We start from the raw sequence: 24,602 nt of genomic DNA, 5'->3' as shown, positions 1-24,602 counted from the left end.
TAGCCATCACTCGACCCTTCAAGAAATGAATAATTGCTCTTTGTACTAGACCAAGAAGACTTCATAGCTCCCACTAAACACCTTGTACACACAAGACCTTTTCTTCATTTTACGAAAACATCAAACGATTTGATTTACTCACAAAATTAAGAACACTAACTCCATGGTGCTATGCATCCCTAGGATTATTGGATCTTCAAACTTTTGATTGTATCATATACAAATTTTCTTTCATGAACAATTTCAAGAAAGTGTTTTGAAATCCATCTACCAAATCTTATAAGGTAGAAATCACTGAAACATCTTTAATAGATCTTTGCAACGTGACTAATGTAAAGGTTTCATCATAATCATAGTCATACTATGAATTAGTTGAATCCTTTAACAAGTCTTTGCTTACTTAGAAAACATTTTTCTTTCTTGTCTGTTTTTCTTATAATGGGTCTCACCCAATTAGGCAAATTATTCAAGTGTCATACACTTGCTTACAAACTTAGAATCTATTTCAGATTTCCTGGTTTTTAAACCACTTAAAGTTATAACTTGTCAAATCATCTTTGTTACTTGCATAATCATCATGTTCCAAAATGAATATTTTAGAAATCTTAATCAATATGAAATCATATTTCTTTGACTAAGTTTTACATATGCTAGTCATCATTGTGGGTTTTGATGCAACAATTGAAACTTATACAACAACTTTGTTTAGTTTCAATGAGAAACGACAATTGAGGATGTGCACTTGGAATGTACTACCTTCGACACATGGTTATTATTCCCATTACACTTAATGAGACCACGCGTTGTCATTTGTAACATGAGGTGAATCATGCTCATATTGTTGCTTTTATTCGATTACTTCTTGAATTTCTTCAAGATTTTCGAAATCATTTTTCTTGAACTCTTTCAAGGCTCTCGAACTTTTCGAGATTCTTGTACTCCCACTTGCCTTTTTTAGGAGACACTTTTTAGCATAGGATGAACCAATCATGGTTTGAACCATATTTGTTTGTTGCTTTTCTCAAACTCTTTTGAGATTTATACTACTCCCACTTGACCTTTTGGAACAATTTCCATGAGGGCATCTACTTGAGCAACAAACATTTTGTGCTAAGTATGATTTGCGTAGTAGTACCCCGTGCTCTGTGTAGGAATTGATCGTTGATAGGCCGTCGTCGAGCCTACCAAAGATAATAATTCCTATCTTGGTCTCACTAACAATAGTAAGGGTAAGAAAGGGTCGAACCCAAGAGAGGCGTTGAATCAACCACCGAGTACTACCGTTTAAATAAGCTAAACGAATTCTAAATTGGGTTGGTTTTGAGTAACTTCTTCTAACACAATTCAACTAAGCTAAGAGGAGGTTAAAAATATTTAGGGGAATCTAGGGCTTGGGTTATACCACTCAACTTCATCACAAATCACAATTAGCATGCAACAATCAAGGTAAATTAATGGGATAAATTAGGGGAAGTCATCTAAAGCACCCAACTACTCTCTCAAGCTAGAGGGATTACTTGAATCATGAATACAACCTACTCTCGCGGTTACATAGCATAAAACAAGTGTTAAAGCATAATCACGATGACATAAACATTCCCTTGACCGGTAATCCCTATTCTCATGGCATTTCGGGTCAATCAAGCATAAGGGAGCTAACTCAAGTTCATCTCTCGATCCTTCGTTGAGAAAGCTTGGATAAATAGTTCTAGCAATGGACATATACAAGAACTAAGCAATTAAACCACTTAAGCTCAACTAATTAACATCCCACAACAACCAAATTAGCACATGCAACAAGTAACTAGTGACTACATTGAGGGTTTTTCCCAAACCCTAGAATTTAGACTACTCACAATCCATGGGGGTTAAACCAATTAAAGATTTCAAGCAATTCATGAACAAATTCAAACTAAGGATTAAGCTAATTAACAATCCAAAACATGCAAGAACTAGCAAATAATTAACAACAAAGTAAAGAGAAGTAGAAAAGATGAGTAAGAAATGGTTACTATGAAGCTTCAAGGTGAGCAACAATGGTGGATTTGTCTTCTACAATGATTGAATTTGAATAATTCCAAGCTAATAAATGAGAACTAACTAATGATTTGAGAATTTAATGTTCTAAGACTACAAACTAAGAGAAAAGCTCTGAAAACCCCCCTGGTTTACAAATGAGCTCCCAAGGGGTACTTATATGACCCCCAAATAAAAAGGACGGAGAAAACAAGGAAGAAGTTCGACTGCAGGTCTGCACGGACGTGCCAGATTTGGCACGGACGTGCAAGGCTAAGCACGGCCGTGCCAAGTTTGGCACGGACGTGCAGAGGGGGCAGAATTGAGGCAGAACGTACTGCTAAGAGTCGAGCAGTTCCGCACGGACGTGCAGATATTGGCACGGACGTGCAGCAACATCTGCACGGACGTGCTTAATTTGGCACGTCCGTGCAGGCCTTGGCAGAATGTTTTGAGTTTCAGGAGCACCCTGCACGGACGTGCAAAGTCTGGCACGGCCGTGCACCCTCTTCTGCACGGACGTGCTAGATTAAGCACGGCCGTGCAGGCCTTGGCAGCTTGCTGAAGCCTTCTGGAACCTCCTGCACGGACGTGCAAGGTCTGGCACGGCCGTGCAGGGTCTTCTAAGCCCCTTTTTTCATCTTTTCTTCTATAATGCTCCTTTCCTTGGCTTCTTTCATCCATCTTCTTGCTTCTAACCTCGGCTTTGTATCCATGGGCCCCATTTGGTCGTTCTTTTGAACCTAGAATCTCAACAAAAACACCAACAACCCGTGAAGCATAGGATACACAAAAATTGCATAATAATAGAGTAAAAATGAACCAAGACGCAATTTATATCAAGTAAACTAGGTTCAAAACACCCTAAAATCGTATCAAATAGCAAGTTATCAATCGTGCATTAAACGCTTTAATACAATATTTATTCCTTGCTTTGTAGAAAGACTTTATGAGAACCCTTCTTATCCATATCATATGTGGAGTCTTTGCTACACTTGATTTGACATATATAGTTTGTTTAGTTTTGTAGCTTATCTTAAAAGTATATCCCTTGAACAATGGTTGGAAGATAGGTAATTTTTATCCATTATCAAAATATATTTCATATAGATTGATAGCTCCCTTCATAAACACTTCACAAGGTTTTTTTTCGGAGTTTGTCGTAAAACGATTTCACAACTCTTGGATGTTCATCAATGTCTTGGCTTAAATTCTTATTATTACAATCATATCGCAATACTTTGAATGTGTTGCCAAGTATATGTCTTGACTTAAATTTTCACAATTACAATCATATTGTAATGTAATCATTATGTTGTCAAGTATCACTGAACTTCATACTAAACATTTTGAACTTTTCAAAATTTTCACTCTTATGCTTCAACTAAGCACATGTGATCATATCACAAATGAAGTTTTATTGTGCGTCTCTAGACTTTGAACCTTTGGTTTTCTTACATCAATATGTATTCGACCTTGAGTTCACATCATCATTTCTCTAAATGGTGATTTTGTCAAAATTTCAAATTAGAATGATAATTACATATATCAATGGATTCATAATCTAATGATATTGAAAGTCCATCCCTTTGGATCTTTCACATGCAATGTTCATTTTGTTCGAATTATTTGACATTTTAGAGACAAATCATTTATAGAAATGGTTCAATTATTTCTATCATATAGAACTTTGAACCTATTTAGCAACTCAAAACACATTATGACTCAATGAAGCATAGAATAACATTTATTCCACGTTTTTTAATCTTCGATGCGTAGTCATTACTAACATTGAATGGTGTTTTGATAATGGCAAGAATGAATAACATTTATTTAATTCTAGCCAATAACAAGGTAAGGTGAAGTATAAGTTCTACTTGTAAAGTTGCAACTTTTGCTTCCAGACTCGTAGATTCTACTTGTGAAGTAGCAACATTTGCTTCTAAACTTGTAGATTTATTTCTCCTTTAGCTATACTTCTTCATTTAATTCAACCTCTTTCTCAATGAGAGAGAACTAAACAAGACATCATATGTCCAAGAAGTAGTAGCAATGTGCTAAATCAATTTCTATAATATACTTCTTAAATTGGAGCATTTCCATTCTTTTATCTTCCAACTATATGAGGTAGTTTCTAATCAATTGGAATTGGTCCATTTAATTTGAAACATTTGTTGTTCATAACAACTTTTAGCATGTAAGTAGTTCTAGGTTTGAGAAGTAGCAACTTGTTTGCATTTCTTGGCCTGTAACTTCTTAATGCAATCCTCATATATTCCTAAACCTTTCCCATTTGAGCCACTTAGAACACTTCTCTTAGGTTCAAAATGATGCTTTGCTTAACTACTTTAAGCACATTTCATGATTTTGCTAAGTCTATTCAATCATCATTCATATTAGAGTTTAATCAACTATTTAACTCTTATATAAAGTGGATGAAGAATAGCGTCATTTGATCAACTTTTGATCATAGAGATTTCCAATCACTTTCTTATATTCAATCATATTGAAGATAAGAGATTTTATTGGACTTTTATACTTGTCTTTTAGAGGGTTTGTACCTCCCATGTCATTATATCCCTTGAAACGCTTTTCAAAATGAAGATGTGTTGGCATTTTACTCAAACATTTTGAATAAAACCAACTCTAGACATGTGACATGGATTTCTAAAACTTGCCTTTTAGAAACATCTTAGCAAAATTTGAATATAGGTTTATGGATTATGTTTTAAACTTTTGAGAACGTTTCTCAACTTTATTTTCAATCGAGGAGATTATATATAATAATAAAATTAGAACGACATGTTACTTGTAAGTAAACGCAAAATTCAATTATGTTTAATAAAATTTAAAGTACCATAATCAATTTAAAATTTATTGGTAGCTTTAAAGCATTTTATTCAATTTTAAATGATCCCCATTGAATAAAATGATTCCAAGATCCTTTATTTGTGCAATAATTAACCAGAGTGAGGCCCTGCCATCAACTATTACATTTTCAAGGTGAGTAAATTCTTTACTGATTACAACTCTTGTAATTCTTGGTTGAATAATTAACCATCACATGTTTAATTATTACCATTAGCTTCAAGGTTCTAAACGCTTTAGGTAACCTTGTTGAATATAACCAATTAAAAGTGTAGAATGAGGTCCTACCCCCACTTCCCCAAGATATATTATGACACTTTGCTGAGGGCCGACCTATCATAAACGATAGAAGGTTTCGTCGGGTTTTCAATTGGAAAAGCTGCATCAATATTACTGGGATCTAGATTTATTATGTTGTGATTATTTAGTGAACTCTGGCGCATCATCAAGCAACATAAATAAACCTAAACATGCATAATCTACTAATGCATAAATAAAACATGACATAGTATGGCCCCTTAATCCTAAGAAAACTAATAAAGCAAAAATGCTCTCACTTGAACCTTCATGGATCTCATCCATCTTGCTCCTTTGGGCCTTCACTTCATTGGCTTTTGGATCAACTGCAACCTGTAATACTATTCTATTCTATTTACTACTTAAATAAAATAAAATAAATTACAAAAATACTTAACGGCACGCAAACCGTATTTAGATAACAAAAATACATCACGATGCGCAGATCGTATTTAGAATCTATGGGCCATACTAGTCTATATATAGCAATAAATAATATCATATATTATAAAGTGTCATATAATAAATCACTCATCATGCTTTCCTAAACTACAACATCGAATGTTCACAATAAAGGAAACATGGCTTCTAAATATCTCATATTATAATTAATTACTGTAATTAGATAATATCATATATTATTCATGACCATCAATAAAATATCATATATTCTAAATTAGTCATGAGATAGAACCAAATCTTATCTTAAAAGATAAATCATATTTATCCTCAAAGATTATCCTAACAAAGTTAGGAAATTCCATCCTAATTACTAGCCAATCACAAAATTTTAAATCAATTATATCCAATATTAATTATGGGATAATCACATTATTTAAATCAATTATTATCCTTTTGGAATATGCTCAGAATATCCTAACAAATTTTATCCAAAACTAACCACTTTAATTATGGATAATTACCAATTTAATAACTTTAAATATGGATAATATCAAATATAACAACTTTTGAACATTTGATTATCCTAAAATAAAAGATTTTATCCAAATAAAACCAATTTTATCTTTTAAAAATAAAAGATCATATTTTCAAAATATTTTATCTTATCCAAAATAAAACTGATTTTATCCCAAAATAATTCATAATTATCTTGAAATAATTTTTCAAAACAGTTTTTTTTTTTTTTTTGAAAAGCCGCGTCAGCCATCGTGGTGTGGCCAGCCGAAGCCGGCCACGGTGGCCGTACACCTTGCGGTGTACGCTGTCCCTGCAGCGACGCAAGGACAGCAGCAACAGCACACACAACGGGGTGGTGCACTTCTGCGCTGCCCCTTGACCGACCTGAGCCCAGCCCACCCTCCCTTCTGGACCACCACCGGTGCGGCAGTCGCCGTGGCTGCGCCACCCAGCCGCGGCTGCCGCACCTCAATCCCCTTTTTTTTTTATTGATTTTTAATTTAAAACAAAACATTTTTATTAAAATTAAAATTAATATGGTCCATCTAACTAAATCATATTCAATTTCAAAATTAGGGTTCTTCATGAATTTAATCCCAATTTAATTCTAACTTTTAAAATTAAATTGATCATCATACATAAAACATTTTTATGCATAAATCAATCCGATTAAAATTATGAATCATAAAATAAACCAAATTAAATCAAAATCAAGCACAAAAAAATCATATTTTAGGGCTAGGATTTTCGAAAAATTCGAAATTTAGGGTTAGGGGGTTCGAAATTTTCGAACATATTAGGGCTAAAAACGGTCATCTTCATGGCTATTTGAGCATAATTAAATCACATTTAATCGATTCCAAAAGTTTAATCACATTAAAATAATAATTGAACCATAATTAAATTAATCTCCCTCTTAATTGAATTAAAATTGTGGACTATTAAAGAATTATAGTCAATATGCGTAAATGCAATAAGCTAACTGATACCACTGTAGGGAATTATAGGTACTAAGCAGCGGAAAAAAAAACATGAATCATATTCATACAGTACCTAATCCCAAGATCTAATGCATAACACATAAAGAACATATAATCGTACCTTTGAAGCGTGATTCCACGTGCGATCGAGCAAGAACATTGGGAGATAAAGAACCTCAAGCGTGATTCCTCTACTTGGTCCACGGGCACAGATTAAGACCTCCACTAATGCTAGTTAGTTGCAATTGAACCCTTCAATTGACCTTCTATGGAGAAGTGCGAGCAACGAACCACCATAAACCACCACGAACCACCACACGCGCCACCAAGGGTGGCCGGCCGTGAGTCCAAAGGGGAAGGAGAGGGAGCCGTGAATTAGAGAGGGAATAAGGGTTTTGGGATTGGTTGCCTTGATGTCAAAATTCACTGTGTGTGAATTATGACTACTTGCTTACAACCCTAGGCATGGATCTTATTTATAGATCTCATCTCTAAATAAGAGCCCATGTCAAAAGCCCAAAACTTATTTCCAATCTAACTATGCTAGCCCAATCCATTTCATGATTAGTTAATTACTCATGAGGCCCATTAATGAGCCTCTAACTTGCTTAACCCAATACCCTTGTGTGTGACCTCATAGGATCCATTCTAGCGGGCTTTGGACCATTCGACTAGCCCAAAGATCATCTCTCATAGTCTAGCAACAGATGATGACGCCCCAAGAGAACGAACTTATTATCTCCATAATAGTGATCCTTGATATATCTAGTAATTGCACTTATCGAAGACACAACTCCTTCAGGTGGGTCAGGTGGAGTGCTTAAGGGTCGATCGACCGTTTTTTAGTGGTTAAGGGGGTGGCCGGTTGTTTTCTGGCGAGAAATGGGGAGGGGGCTAAGGTTTGGCGGAGGTGGGAAGGTGGCTGGGAAAATTTGGGGTTTTTTTTTTGTTTTTATTTAATTTTTTTATTTTCTTTTAATTTTTAAGAATTAAAATAAATAGACTAATCATATCATGACATGTGTCATGATTAGACCCTAATGACTAACGGAGTTAACGACCGTTAGTCATTAATAGCACTCTGTGAATTATTTAAAAACTGAGTGGCATTTGGTGAATTCTGAAAAGTCCGATGGCATTTGGTGAATTTTTAAATTTGTCAGTGGCATTTGGTGAAATAGCCGAAAAAAAAACCTAATAATAAATAAGAGGACGATAATGGAAGTCAGGATATAAACGGCAAGAATACTATTGTTGTTTGAATGATGAGATACCTAGCTTAAAGGCTTGATCTTGAGAAATATTTATATACAAAGTAATTTGGAAGGCTATTGTTCCGGTAGATAGTTCATCTAGTGTATAATATTTGCAAGGTTTTTTTTTTTTTTTTGACAAGAAGTCCTAAAAAAGAAAATACAAACAGAAACTAGAAGGACCAACTAAGAAATTGTCGACGACGAGCCTGAGCAGCCAACCAGTGAGCAGGGGCAATCCACTGACGAGGAACCTTGCGAAGTTTGCAAATAGAGAACTGCAAGACAGAAAGCCGAATCTCGTGAAGCAACTAGTGGCAAGAAATATCTCTGTCACCACCATCTCGCAGAAGAGAAAAATTGTTTTAGTATTGACATAATACTATTTTTTTTTTCTGCCTTTTTTTTTTTTTTTTTTGGTTTTTTCCAAGATTCCAATCTAATACGTTATATTTTATTTATTATAGACTCTCAACGAAAGGCTCATTTATGTAGCAATCGACTTGTTGTTAAAATATTTTTTCTATAAATATTATTATTAGAGAAAACAATCGACTTGCTTTGTATTGATCATCACAAAAATATATCGAGTACAATCAATATTAACGTAACTTGTCCAAAACTTCTAAAAGATATATTTACCTATGATAATTACAAGATATTAACATAACCAATTGACTTCTAATACCTCCCCTTGAGTTGGTGCATGTAGATCACAAATGTCCAACTTGCATTAACAAAAACCCGAACTATTGTCGTCCAAGCCTTCGTGTTACTATAATAGAAGCCTACACACTATAGACATATCACCATAACCATTAAATTACGATGTCTTTCAACCAACTTTGAGCTATCCAAATCCAAATTGTAGCTGAAGGCAAACATGAAAAATCAGCAGCTGGAGATCAATCTTCTCAGCAGGTTAAACACCAAAGCAAAGCTATCTGCTGCCCTTGCAACACTATCTCACATCATTCTCCTCACTGTTTCTTACAACTCAGGCCACTTGGTCGGCTCATCTTTCAAAATCAAAGATATCACAACTTTCATGATCTCCAAAACATCTTTACACTGTCAAAAAATCATTCTTACTACATCTTACCCTCTGTACAGTTAGCTCACAGCTCACTGTGCTGAACCAGTGCCTTCTGAATTCGTTTGCCCGACAATTATTGATCAAGTATACAATGGCACATCCAATGATGACTTCATCATAACCGCCTTCAACCCTTTAATAAAAAAGACTACCAATCCCACCAAGAATCACCTCATCCCTCCTGTCAAAGAGAGCCAAAGGGTGGGGCTTATATGAGGTGAATTACACGAGTTAAATCCAGAGAGTTCAACCAAAGAGCATAATTAAGTTAAGTGCTTCCTTCGATGTATCTGCAACCTACATGGCCAATCTGACAAGTCAGCTAGGCTTAGAGACACAGATCATCTGCCTAGATGAATTTCCGAACAGGCCAGGACCTGTTTGAACTTTGAAGAATTAGCTATGCCATATGGTGATATTATGATGCTAAATCAGTTTATCAGAAATGTGATTTCTCAAAATGCAACAAAATCCATCTTACCTACACAACATTCAAAAATTTCCGCTTCAGAGAAGCTCTGTGAATGGGGCATCTATGGTGACTTAATCGAGGTTAATGCAAGGCATGAATTCCACTCAGCTGGTTCGATATCAATAAGGCTTACAAGCTGTTGAGACCAGATGGAGTTTTATTTGGTCACAAGTTCACAACTATATCTCATCCTACTATGATAAAGATGTCAGACAGGCTGTCAGATTATTTGCCCGAGTCAATAAGTTCCACGTCAAAGCAGATGGACAGCACTGGATGATTAATTCAGCTTGAACAGGGTGATACAAATTGAAGGAATGAAATCAATTACTGGTAATTGGAGTATGGGAGAACCAATCTAACTAGGCTGAGCATAAGAATGATTTAATGATACAAAGCAGCTTAGAAATGCTACAAGAATACAAGACTACTATTGATTTCTGTATAGGATCAAAATACACAAATTATAATGGTGAAACAATTAGAAATCTTGTTATCTGAATTTTGGGCACTTTATGTATTTTCATACTGTATTACTAAGTAAAAAATATGATAGCGACATGGATATTTTTAATCACATGGCATATGTTTTATGAAGACTGTATCTGACTTCCTATGAATTCATTTTCATATGATTTTTCATATGCAGATGTGCTATAATAAGATCAATAAGAAAATTCAGTGGCAGGACCATCAAAAGACAGCCACAAAAGCAGAAAATGGGGATATAAATTCAGTGCAAAAAGAAGGTATCATAAAAACCGGAAATTTGGCATTGACACAGAGATGAAAACATTTTTTGCAACATAACCCATATACCATGATTTCCAGGATTTAGCTGACAATACCCCCCACCCACCCACCACCCCCTCCCCCACCCCCCCCCCCCCCACCCCCCCCCCCCCCCCCCCCCAAAAAAAAAAAAAAAAAAAAAAAAAAAAAAAAAAAAAAAAAAAAAAAAACTTACCAGAATTTAATGAGAAATATTCTAATAAATACAAGGCAAGAAATGATGGAGCCCCCAAATAGGGAAGCTTGAAGCAAGAGTTTCCTCCTCCCAGGACTCAAAACAGTAACATAAAAAGAGCTTGCCTCCAAGATTGATTCACCATCGAGACCGTAGACCTGGTAAAATACAGATCAGCATCATTTCAGTATTTACTGTCCAATGTCATACATGACTTGATGATCAGGTTGCACAATAGAGCAATAATCAATTTTATTATTAAGATAAGAGTTAAATCAGACTGCGCTTTAGACAATAGATTGAAATAGTACATGTGGAGATTAGAAACTGTAAACATCTAATTCTTCAGTTCCTACTCCAGATGATAGGAAAAGTCAGCAGTCTTGAGTGTGTATGGCAAAGGAATATGGCCTACAATTTTTAGAAAACCAGAAGACCTTAATTTTCAGACCCATGACATCACTCTTAACAAGAAGGGAGTGAACACTCCACAGCATCCCTGGATCTTACAAGTTAGGCACATTACCGGCAACTTTATTGTTTTCCAGAGTCCGTCTTTTAATCTCACTTAGATTAGTTGGATGGTGTAATGAACTGACTACCGACCTGGGGAAGGGCATTACGGGTAGTCTAATAGTGTTAATACTTAGTAGTCATCAAATTTAGTATAAACAAGAGAATATGCAATGAATTGAGAGAGGCCATCTATGCACACATGACAAAAGCTTAGTGTAGAATCATCGTAGGGATTGATGAAACCATGTACATAAATAAAGAGAGAGAAAAACATGGTGACAGGCAACTGGTGAGGAAAATTGAGGAGACTTGTGACCTAAAGTCTGAAAGTCACTGCCTTGGAGAGTGATAGCCTCATGCTACAGCTCACTAGTTTGGAGAGTAGTAGCCTCCAAGCTACTAGTTGTAAAATGCTTTAATTTTGCAATCAATGAATCAATCTTTTCTCTCTATTTTGATATTATTTTGTGTGAGCAAGTTATTGAAAAATCTGAGTCATCACGGATGGACCAAGAACAGTGCTTTAATTTAATTTTGGAGTTGCAGCAGGCCAGCAGCAAACTCCCAATAACGGATGGATCAATCTTTTCTCTATTTTGATATTATTTTGTGTGAGCAAGTTATTGAAAAATCTGAGTCCATTACAGATGGACCAATAACATTGCTTTAATTTAATTTTGGAGTTGCAGCAGGACAGCAGCAAACTCCCAAACCCCCCCCCCCCCACCCCCCCAAAAAAAAAGAAGGAAGAGTTCAGCAAGCCGATTAGTGCATGCTACTTTCATAATTTATAACCTGCTTAAGTTGCTTTCCAGAAAGATTACTGGATCAACAAGGTTTAATAAGGAAAAAAGTTTAATAAGGTAAAAAAACTTAAGTTAATTTACTAAAAGCCATACATATCAGCCAACCCAAAAACATAAATTTTCTCCCAGTTGTAACAAAATGAGCATCGCATCTCGAGATAAAAGTTTAAGAACGATAACTTTACATCTCAAGACAAAACTAATACAATGCATAAGTCTAGTGAAAAATATGCAATACCAGTGAACATACCGGAAGGCTGTTGAGGAGGGCCAAAGCAACCGACACTTGGAAGGTGCACGCCAAAATCTTCTCTAGCATATCTGCTAGATATGCGCCAAACGGAGAAGCAACACGTGGTTGGAATGATGTCATACTCACTGAACGTGCCATAGAAATCACATCACCAACAAATAGAAATGACTTGTGACAGTCATCCCCAGAATCAGAACTCTCCACAACAGTCAGGTTTTTTTCTAGTTTCATGCATTGAAGAGAGTAAGGACTTCTATACATAATCTCAACCCACACAACACCAGGCATTTGAACTGGTGACATGCAAAGCTCATTCTGCAAAGATAAAATAAAAATAATAAAATGTAATTAAGAGAGGGGGGGGGGCAATTTCAGATGGTGTATGTTAGGCTGATAGCTATTTAAACCAGGTATTAAACATAAACAAGTCACGTGTCTCGTGTCACATAGTAGACAAGGTCTGCAGAGGTCAAGATGCATAGTAATGCAGTCTCAAACCAAACCAGATCCACAAATTTTGAGATCTTCACCCAATAAACAAAATGATTGATTAAAAATTAGATAAACCAGATGAAGACGTCTACCTCTGAGCATATGCAGCTACTTCTAATATCAGTTGTCCACAAGCTTTTGCAACTTTTAAGCTTGACAATATCAGCAGAATTGAGGCAGTATCCATTATTATTAATTCTCTGAATATCATATGCCTCTTTGTTGGAAGAATGAGCACTTGATTCGAAACAGGGAACAGATACAAAAGCAAAGTGCTCATCGGGACAAGCAGTCTGGTTACTCATCAAGAGCACAGTTACACTTTTCTCCACCAAAGAACTAGGGACACAGTAAGTTTTCCTATTAACAGTCAGAGATCCTTTCATAACCTGGGATTCAGAGCTAACCAATGTCTGCTTTTCCAGAAAATTTGCCATTTCTAGCCATTCTCGTGCATTGCTAATTTTAGTTCCATCCAATGACACAATGACATCACCAGGAGACAGATAACCAGACACAGGTGAGCTTCCAGAGATACCCAGTACCTGCACTCAGGTTATATATGCCAACCCTATAAGAAGCCCATCATCACGTTGCTTACAAACAAATTGATGTATGTACAAATATCACATGGAAATAGTTTATAGATGTAATATTACCACAGGGCCCTCCCCATGTATGTAGAAAGGAGAAAGCATTAGAGGCAACAGCAACAGCGCCAAACCACAAGCTGCACAAAACTTGACAAAGAACCCAAGCAGTTAGCTCTAAGTAACCCACATGGCTAATCTCTCAGAGTAAATTCCAAATCCAAATCACAAAATGCATTAGCTACAATTGGCAATCAACACTCATTAAGACGATTCAGATTTTTTTTTTATAAAAAAAAAAAAAGGAATCTGAACAAACTCACCACAGCATTGTGCCAAATACCAGCACAATATATACGAAGGGCAGCAGAGTGTGGTTTAATTTGCAATAATTCGTGATTAAGTGCAACCAATGCCCCTGGAAACAGAACAGCTAGAAATATGGCAATGTACTCCAACTGTATTCCTTCACTGCTTCCCATTTAAGAGGTCCCTAGAGCGGCAAAGATGAGAAGACAGCTCTACAGTAGCAAAATCTAAATAGATGTTTCATATGTAGTTTCAGCAATAACAGGTTTCTAGACTAGCTCATTCAAATATGCAACACCGGTAGGGAAAAAAATAGCTACAAGAAAACTGGTCATCAAAATAAGCATCACATCATCAGGTTAGACTCTGCTGACGTAAGCGCAATCAAACTAGGTTTAACAGCTATATAACTTTGTGGAATTCAGCTGGAAAATAAAGGTGGAGATTATGGAGAAGAAATTGCATACACAGGAGAAATTGTGAAAGTTGGAACTTAAGCCATATTTGACTTGCATGGTGTGTCAGAGAACCTCAGTGAGAATAATCGGTATTACCTAATATTTTGCCCCCCCCCCCCCCCCTCAAAGGAAAAAAAAAAACAATGGTAAATTATTTCAAGAAAAATAGCAAGGTTAAGTAAAACGGGCAGCATATAAGATCTTTTAATTTTTCCATGATATATACTTCATATTAGTTATAACCTTAATGCAAAATAACAGGTTTTGACTTTAGGATATCATACTACTGTAAAGTTACTTCAAATGTATGCAAATGACATCAGATAGACAATAGCATATTACAATAAAGTCTAAGCTATACTTCATCTTAATACTTAAGAAGTGAAGAATTACAGTGCCTTAAACATTTCATGACTCAATAACAAGTATGAAAGTGTCAATTAAATTGTTTGACCTACTAAAGAGTAGAAATCAAGCCAAAGGGACCACCTGAAGGATGCAAACAGAAGCTAAGTAGAACACAGACAAGGCTGATTGAAGCTCAAGAATTGCAGGCAGCAGGACAAGTATATCCTACATAGAGTTATCATTATTCATTAAAATTGCAGAGGTCAATGAGTAGTCCACAATGGGCCCAACTTCGTTTCTTAGTTATACCTTCAGTCATCAATAAGTCAATATCCTTCAGTCATCAATAGAATAATATTTGTTGGCAGCCATTTCAAGGCTATCCAGCCCAATAGGCACCATCTCTGTATGACAACCCTAACAGACCACATTGGATAGTAAAATTAATAACAAGACTAAACCCAAGCTTATAGCTGTTGTACACTGCATTCTAGTTATTAGTTAAGCATCGTACTAAAAGTTCCAACTCTTGCAAGTTATTAGCACATAGTAGACGGTAAAATCAGAGAGCAACAAAGGGCTATAAGTAAGTATATTAAAAGTTACTTTGAACACATATTGGAGATGGTATCACAAGTTTGAACCACTACCCTGCATATATTAAAAAAGAGGGGTAAAAGAAAGTGAAAATGATTGCAGAATCAGATTCCTTTACTACTTTTAAATATGTACAGAGGGAGTAGCTGGCAACTTATACATGCACACTATTGTTTCACAAATCTTTAGTTTAAAACTTCAGATGCATTATCAACTAGCTAAGCTCAAAGCCTAGATATCTTATCTTACATTACATTGAAAGTAAAACAGCTAGAGAGAGAGAGAGAGAGAGAGAGAGAGAGAGAGAGAGAGAGAGAGAGAGAGAGAGATGACCTTGCAGCAGCAGTGGCATGTCCAAATTCATGCACTGCTATAGATACCACAGTGGAGACTACCAAGTATAAAACATCAGTCAATGACATATAAAAGCCAAAAACCTGCAAGATGGAAATAGTGTGTTAACGCAAGCAGTGTGATGACTGAATATGCCTTTTTAACATTCCAGAAGAACCTTCTTCAAGAGTCAAGACAACTTTGCTCGAAGAAGGAAATCAGTGTCTATTGTCTAAGTACGTACTTAAACAATTTGTGGGAAGAATTGGGGCAGGAAGAGAAAAGCAGAAGCTCACAGAGGGGTTAGCACCAAACAGTAAGGAGCTGAAAAGATCACTTATTTTATCTCTTCCATCAGATAGACATAAAGTAGCCACTGATTCCCAAATAAGAATCTGCCCATACATAAATCAGAAAGTTATGCATGAATCAAGAAAGGTGGAAAACAGGAAAATCATTTTTTGTTGTTGGGAGGGGGTGTTTTTCTAACCATGGTGACTCCAAAAAGCACACTTAAACTGAAACCAACTCCCACAGAAAACCAAACTCTCAAATATCTGTAGAAGCAATCATCATATAGGTAAGCAATAACAGATAAAGGACATTCATATTCATGTCATTCAATAAAAGAAAGCCAAGGCATCTACTGTGGAACATAGCTTCTAATTTAGAACATACAATAAAGAAAAAAAAAGCTGCAAACGTGATGTGGATGGTAGACTGTTTAGAATGACAGATTAACAGGACACTGACAAACAGCTAAAGACTGATGCAACAAAGATAGAACTTTCAAGCGCAATTTCTGGAAGAAGATATTGACCCCAATTATCATGAAACAGCAGCCAACTATACCAATAATGTTCTACCATAATAACATAAATGCAGTGGCTTGGTCACAAAATATCTGTTCTAGCACTCTATTTTGGTGAGAGTGAGGAATGCAAACACAACATGCCTGTATTATTTGTTAAATCTGAAATATTCTTAAGCCAAAATACTCTAATACCTCATTCTGAAAATCTGGAAGTACTCTAAGTTTCTAACCTTCTTGATATCCTAATGGTTTAAAATATAACAGTAAAATCCAGCCGAAAGAGCATATCATTGTTTTTGTTCTTCTTTGCAAGTCCGAATATCTTTTGAATGGTTCAAGATGTACATCATCTTCCCCAAAGAAATTATGATGGTGTGGGAGCCATACTATAAAGTATAAACAATGTTAAAGAGATGAAAAGCTAGAAAAATACGGACATTACCAATATATATAATGATTCAGTGATTCAGCACTTCAGCACATACAAGGTAAGAAGTTTTCTTTTGACATAACAAACATTCCAGGTTTTTTCTGTCTTATACTCCCATGACTTTCAGAAGTTAGACAGCTAATCTGAGTGGACTCAGTGGAGCAAATAAACTTTTGATACACAGCTACGCAACAAGATATACTCCAAAGTCCAAACTTCTTCATCATGAGTCACAACATAATCACCACCATTCGAGAAGATGTAACAATTTTTCATTCAAACAATATGCTAATCAGCATGATGGGGAACACAAATTACTACTAAAATCACTAATATCATTTTAAAACAGCTCAAAACCTCCTCAACCCAAGCATGATAGTCACACATACAATATAAGATGTATAGCTGAAGTAAAATCTAAGCTTAACGGTAATTTTGTCACCACTTGGAGCGCACCTTCTTTAGGAAAACACTAGGAATTAAGTAATGGAGATAACATATGTATGACACAACTTTTATAAAGAGGACTAGATTCTGGCTACAAATTTATCTACACCTATACATCAATGCATTATTCATCAAATTAGCTCATCTCATACTTTTCGCCTCATAATCTAATTAAAATCCAGCAAAGGTTCCTCCACAAAAGGTAAGTACATCACTAAACAAAAACCTTAATTAAGTTTCACAATAAATCACCATGAACAACACACTCTAGAACAAATTGATAATCAATGAGCAATATGTTTGCTGCAATCATGCTCGGGCCGGAACCGGAAACCCGGAAATTATTGTCATATAGAGTACATATATCCACCATTAATTACGGAGTAACAAAATATTATGCAAGCTATGATCAGGTAAGATAAATTAAAGATCAAACATTCAAACATAAAAAGTTATGCATAAAATTGACCTGGCGTATTTCTGCCCAAATTGGTAAATGGGTTCATTGAAACGAGAAATTTTAAGGTCACAATACCTGGAAAATTGGAAACAAACCCAGAAATTAAAATTGCAGAAATTGATTGAAGAGAATATAAACACAGAAAGAAAAAGAGGAAGAAGATACCAGCAAGAAATGGTGTTGGAAAGACGAGTAGAACGCAGGGGTAAAAGGGTGTGAGCTCGAACTCTTGACTGCCGTCTGAATCGCCTTCCCTCCATTACTGTACTCTGCAACTGTCACCTTCTCTCCAATTTGCAATCGAGGAAATTTGAGGAAGCCTCAATTTATGCAGTGTTATTTTCGTAAATAAATCAACATAAAATCTTACTCGTAGTTGGCATCATATATATTTCTATAAATAAGGGCTTATTCGCTTGATTTTTTTTTTTTAAGTTCAGTTTCTAATTTCCTTCTCTCATAAAATATTCAGTTCAATTGAGATAAACTTGTGTTTTTTTTCAAGGAAATTCCTTCTCAATTCAAGGTATGTCCACTTCAGCTTAATTTCAGTTCGGTTCATTTCAGCTCCAATTAGTTCAATTCAACTCAGTTCATAATTTCCTTCTCTCATATAATATTCATTTCATCTCTATTCAGTCCAGTTCATTTCAATTTCAACCAGTTCAGTTCAAGTCAGTTCAGTAAATGTGAACAGACCCTTACTTTCTTGTTGTCTTCTTTTTAGTAAAAACCCTATTATGTCAACTAGATAAGCCCAATATGCAAATTTAAGGAGATATTTGTAATATTAGGGGTGAAATTAAAGATGGGCACAGGTTGTGCTTGATAGGCTATGTCCTACTCGACCGTGTCAAATAGGCAATGTTTGCTAGCTTATTTCATGCAAGAATTAATAATCGTGTTGTGTCAATATAGTATTGATCTTTCAAAATAGAGCCCATGCATAACGTATTAACATGATTCACCTGTTGTTTGTGTCATGCCAGCGGGACACATAATAATTTATATATTTTTTTGGTAAATTGGTATAAGTAAAACATAAGTGAGCAAAAAAAAAGAGAGTTTAGGATACTTATGCATTTTATTCCCTTGGGGCACCCGTGTCTTACCGTATAAAAAAAATGTATTTTATTCTCTCAATTTGGGTACTCCTCCCTTGACACCGGCCCCTTAACCGGATCTTTTACCAAAACGGCTAATTTGACAAAATTATTTACCAAAACGGCTAATTATGAATTTTAATTCCAAAACTAGCTATTTCTTTTATTATTTTGAACCAATTTTGTTCAGGTTCACTTTATTGATTTTTTGTTTAATTTTGTTTTTAAGTTTTTTTTTAAGTTGGAAATTTTAACGACATACGGAGTACAAATATACTAATTTTTTTGTCTAGATCGTATCATTTAAATTTGGAATTTTAAGTAGTATTGTTCTATCAACACTACCGCAAATTTATACAACAATAAGGGATTTTAAGGTATTGTTAATCTTTTTCATGCCTGTTAATTGTATACTTTTGTTAATGTCAGCTAATTTGAATATTTTTTAGTTTAATGTGTATAATAAATAAAATTTACAAATATTTATTACATTATACTAAAGGCGAAACTTAGAGAACACTTGGCAAAATAATGTAAAATGTTTTCCCTCCAAAACCACTTACTAAAAAAAAACTTATTGTAATTAAATTATGACTTTTCGTTTGTATAAAATCTAAAATAAATGTCCTTTAATATCAAATTGACCTTATAACTATTATATGTTTAATTAATTTCTTTCACAATATTTCACACTTACTACTAAGTCCATTTATAATATTTATATCCATTATTTTTGGTAAAATTTATTGTCATTAGAATTATTTAACAACCGTGCATTATTGCACGGGGTTTAATCTAGTGTGATATATAATGGTAGACAATGAATATGTTCTCAGTTGTTTATTTATTTAATTTTTTTGTTAAATAGAAATTTGGAACAATTTTTTTGAGTTTTTCTTTCTATTTTTTTTTAAATGATGATGCTTGCACCTCTTAACAAAGTAGAGTCTCCAGAGAATTAATTAAAACAAAGAAATTAAAACAAACAAAATAGAAAACAAAAGCACACCCTACGAAAAACAAGCTAGCTACCCTCTCATCATTGGATACCTTAAACTATGGCAGAATTCCCTCCCCCTCCCCCCCCCCCAAGAAAAAAAAACCCCAAAAAAAAAAATCTTTAAAAATATCCCATAAAGTGAACCAAACTAGTTCAAAAGAATATAAGAAATAAATAATTTCCTTCTAAGTTAAAAAATTAGCTAGTTTTGGAATTAATATTGATAAGTAGCCGTTTTGATAAATAGTTTTATAAAAATAGTCATTTTTGTAAAAGATCCCCCTTAACCCAACTAGCTTTACCCGCAAGGGCAGGAGCGGCATGACATGCAACTTTACTGCTCAAACACGGCCTTATGGCCCGACCCTTATCCCTCTCAAAGTAAGAGAAAGGTAGAAAGCCATTTCTATTCTAAAAGGCAAAACTAACATAGAAGTTTCAAGTATAACTAATACAATTATTGGACAAGGTAACCTAATGAGTCAAATGGTATAAGATTAATGGGGTGTTTGACATGTGAGAATGGGAGTTTGAACGTCAGAGGTGGAATTGAGATTGAAAAATTAGTCGGTGGTACTTCTTAGGGCTACAGGGGTGTTCATCATTCAGATAAAAAAGAAATCTAATACCATCTGTATAATTTTAACGAATTAGTATTTGTATAGCAACTAGAATATTTTGATAAGTCAGATTTTCAAGTTGGAACAGATTGAAGGGGTTTGGATCCAAATAAACCAAACAAATTGAATTTTTCTAGAAATCATCTAAACATACATAACTAATATTTAAGTCCACTCTATTAGGTATATTTCGAGATCGTTAACCAATGTAGAGACCAATTTGTAACAATTTGTTATTTTTTAAAAATATGTACTAAAACAAAAAATCATTGGATAACTACTTAATATACAACACATTTTTTGTGTGACAAGCCATCAATGTAATTGCTTGTAAAAGAACAAAGTAACCCCTTAAATTATAACACTAATGGAATAACCCCTTATAACACTGACATGATAACATCTATAACACTAAACGAGTAGCTCTTATAGCACTGACAAATAAACTACCATATTAGCTAGTCACACAGTGTGACCAGCCAGTTAGCCACATAAAAGAGTTAGTTATTATATTAAAATCAACTTCCCGTATTTGAAATAAACATTTTGTTTAGGGATGACAATCTAGTCCGGATCCGACACTACTCCGCCCCGATCCGAGGTAAAATATCCGCTCCGAGTCCGAGAAAAAAGTAATCCGAGTTCGACTCCGTTAAAATAATCCGACTCCGAGTCGGAGGAGGGTCGGAGTCGGATCCTATAAAAAATCCGAGAAAAAAATCCGACCTTGATAAATACAATCTAGCTCTTGTACTGGAGTAATTACGGATTATGAGGGATAAATGTACGTAGTTAATTGCTTGTTAATTGATTTTAATTATGTTTTTAACTAGGCAAATGAGGTAGCTCATTAGTGGAAGACCTTTCATTGGATCATTTGAAATTCGACCCTAATAAATTATTGTAATTAATTAGTTAATAAATTTAAATATTTTATTTACTTATAACATGCTAGAACATAATAAAGCGAGAGATAAAAGATTTAAATTCCGACCCCTCTAATAATTTGGTCTTGCCACTATAGCTCATGGCATGCATGGCTGATTTGAATTCACTACAATACTGAACAAGAACATGAGTGTGGGTCCAAGGGTGGGTAACTACAAAATTGACTTTGACCATACATACGAGCATTAAATTACAATAGCACCAAATCCATCTTTAAATAGCAAGCAAAGTTTACTAAGAAGAGTATAACCTAGCCAAATAGCTAATTTAAAAACAAATAAGCTAAGCAAGCTTGCCGATTAATTAACATGATGAAACATGCAATTTGCATCCCATTTCCATCAAAAAGCCATATATTTCCCATGCTAAAATTTGCTCAAATCCTCCATTTCAAATATGGATTCCATATTACCTTCCTAAACACTCATTACTTTCATCAAACCCTTTTTCAATCTACCACCCAAAATGATGCAACATTTTCTTCTAAGGGTGATTCTAAAATTACCTTCAAATTCGAGTCCATTCTCGACGACTCAAATGATTTGGTGTCCGGTGTTGATTCTATTATTGATGAGACTTTGGCACCTCTCCTTAAGGAAGTCCTTGTAAAACTCGGTAGTAAGTCTACGAGCTTGTCTTGCATGGTTTTTGATGTCGCGATGTCCAAAATTACCCTTGATGTGGCTGAAGAAATGGGGATTCCTGCCGTGGGGTTGGACGTCATTAGCGCTTGTGGAGTGTTGGGTTACTTGCAAGAATGTCAACTTCTTGACAAAGGGATTATACCCCTAAAAGGTACAGTAGACAGCTAACTTCTTTGTTTGGAAAAAAATATAACCCTTAAATAAGTTAGTTTAATGTATGTACAACTTGTTTAATCTACTTTGTTCTTATCACTATATAATTTAATAATTGCTTAGTTATCTCACAATCACGTAATTTTGAACAAAGAAAATAATCACATGGTATTCATTTAGGGGGAAAAAATTGAACAATTTGACCTAATTGAGAATTTAATTATGATTATATAAGATTTTTGGGGCTATTGCTATCGGATTAATCAAGTTAAAGCAATCAATACTCATTATTAAAGTAGATATTAATGTTAAAAAATATACTGCCTTCGTTCATAATTTGTTGCTTTCACACCTAATTGATACAAATATTGTCTTAGGTGCCATTCATTAGTTTACCTTGTCTGTTTTTGCTCATGTGTTCTGTTTTGAAACTTTTTTTTATTATTAATATTATTTATTATCCGAATTTATATTTTTTAAATCTAAACTTATTTTTTTCTAATATGATTTGACCAAATGTTAACCTTGTATGCACAATCTATTTTTAAATAAATACATCAAAAAGGGTTCTTATTAGATGCATCCGTAATAATATGTATTTTACTAATAATGTAATTTTCATAATTCTTAGCTTGTTAATTAAAATAAAGATATTTATCAATTAAAAGTTGCAAATAAAATAATAAAGTTTATTCTAAACTTATTTTTCTGACCGAATTAGATCTAAATTAATTTTTCTGTTTTGATTTGAAATAAATATTGAGGTCTTGAAATAAGGCTAACCAAACATGACCTTACTCGCTCTAATATGCATATATAATGTATGTGCGTGCAGACTCAAGCTGTCTAACTAATGGTTATCTTGAGACGATAATTGATTGGATACCAAGTTTGAAGGGAATACGCTTAAAGAACTTGCCAACTACATTCAGAGCTACAAATCCAAATGATAGATGTTTGAACTATGTAAGCTCATATTTAAAAAAAGCTCTAGAATCAAAAGCAATCATCCTAAACACATTTGATGCTTTAGAGAAAGATGTCCTAGAAGATCTTTCATCTTTTTCGCCGAACATCTACGCAGTTGGTCCATTCGATTTGTTACTTGACCAAATAAAAGATGTTGATGTAAATGATATCCATCGTCCAAATAAAGAAACACAAGAAAATTGTGACTACATACAATGGCTTCTCTCAAGAGCCAAACTCGGTGTTATACGTAAGTTTTGGGACAATAGCACAATTGACCAACGAGCAATTTGATGAACTAGCATGGGGGCTTGCAAATAGTCTAGCTAAATTCTTTTGGATCGTTAGACCAGGCCAAGTTAACGGTAGGCCTAATACTCTTCCGCTTGGTTACGAAGATGAGGTGAAACATAGAGGTATATTCGCACATTGGTGTGACCAAAAGAGGGTGTTGGCTCATCCTTCTATCGGAGGTTTCGTGACACAATGTGGGTGGAATTCGGCAACTGAGAGTATTAGCAATGGAGTACCATTGCTTTGTCAACCCGTTCTTCTCGAGCAACTTACTACTTGTTGGTATTGTTGTAATTGTCTAGGTGTTGGTATAAATATAAGTGATGCTAAGAAAGGAGATGATGTTACTAAGATGGTAAAAGAGTTTATGGAGGGAGAAAAGAGAAAGGATATTATGAAGAATGTCATCAAGTGGAAGAATTTGGCCATTGAAGCAACCATGAGTCCACATGGATCCTCTTGTGTTAATTTGGATACTTTAGTAAATGATGTGCTTATTTCAAATCGCTCTTTTTAAATAAAAAAAGGATGTAACCTAATAACCTATAAAACGTGTAATCAAATCTTGATCGATCTTGCAATTTTTCTTGAATATATAATCATTATTCAGTCTTGAATTTTTCTCTATATTTTTCCAGACTTTTCTTTTTAAGGAAGTCTTTTACCATGATTAAAAGCTTAGAAAAAAAGCAAAACAAATTAAAAATTCTTTAATAATACAAATCACGTGTAAATACATGCTTACTCAATTAATCCGATCTATCAAAGGAGAAAACACAATTTGACTTCACTCATAAGAGTTCGTTGAAGGAGTAGGAAAAGGAATCCAACAAAGTTCTCTACTCTCAATCAAATAAAGATAACGGAGGTCGAACTTGTACCTCAAGCATGTCTTCTATATACAAGGACTATGTTTATCATTTTCCTTTATAAAATTTTTTTTACAAAAATTATAAAAATTGAGTCATGAAATAATAATTATGATCCAATTTCATTGAGTATTTGTTGCAAAGCTAGATGCTTAGACTCGGTCACGTTTTAAAGAGCATGATCCTTTAGTTTACGAGTACATCGTAACGTTTACATCATCTACTAGTAATATATTCCCATGAATTCAGAATGACAAAACTTGACAAAATAAAGTCTGGAGA

At 34.6% G+C, this 24,602-nt stretch overlaps 1 protein-coding gene and 1 pseudogene across 1 annotated transcript; one reads left to right on the top strand and one right to left on the bottom strand.

The window, feature by feature from the left end:
* Nucleotides 1–8,780: 8,780 nt before the first annotated feature.
* Nucleotides 8,781–18,343, bottom strand: LOC110729023 (membrane-bound transcription factor site-2 protease homolog). The gene is made up of 12 exons (XM_021908720.1): nt 17,886–18,343; nt 17,730–17,795; nt 16,060–16,126; nt 15,866–15,964; nt 15,570–15,673; nt 13,848–13,995; nt 13,594–13,674; nt 13,027–13,479; nt 12,440–12,757; nt 10,868–11,025; nt 9,910–10,189; nt 8,781–9,805 (listed from the first exon to the last, which is right to left on the bottom strand). Exons 1-11 carry the CDS (start codon nt 17,978–17,980, stop codon nt 10,186–10,188), a joined length of 1,593 nt encoding a protein of 530 aa, XP_021764412.1. The 5' UTR covers nt 17,981–18,343; the 3' UTR covers nt 8,781–9,805; nt 9,910–10,185.
* Nucleotides 18,344–21,659: 3,316 nt separating this feature from the next.
* Nucleotides 21,660–24,031, top strand: LOC110728914 (annotated as a pseudogene).
* The last annotated feature ends 571 nt before the right edge of the window (nt 24,032–24,602 follow it).

This window comes from Chenopodium quinoa, unplaced genomic scaffold, assembly GCF_001683475.1.
Source record: "Chenopodium quinoa cultivar QQ74 unplaced genomic scaffold, ASM168347v1, whole genome shotgun sequence".
In the NCBI taxonomy this organism is placed as follows: Eukaryota; Viridiplantae; Streptophyta; class Magnoliopsida; order Caryophyllales; family Amaranthaceae; genus Chenopodium; species Chenopodium quinoa.
The sequence above is the reverse complement of the archived record's forward strand: the minus strand, read 5'-3'. Positions and strand labels throughout refer to the sequence as shown.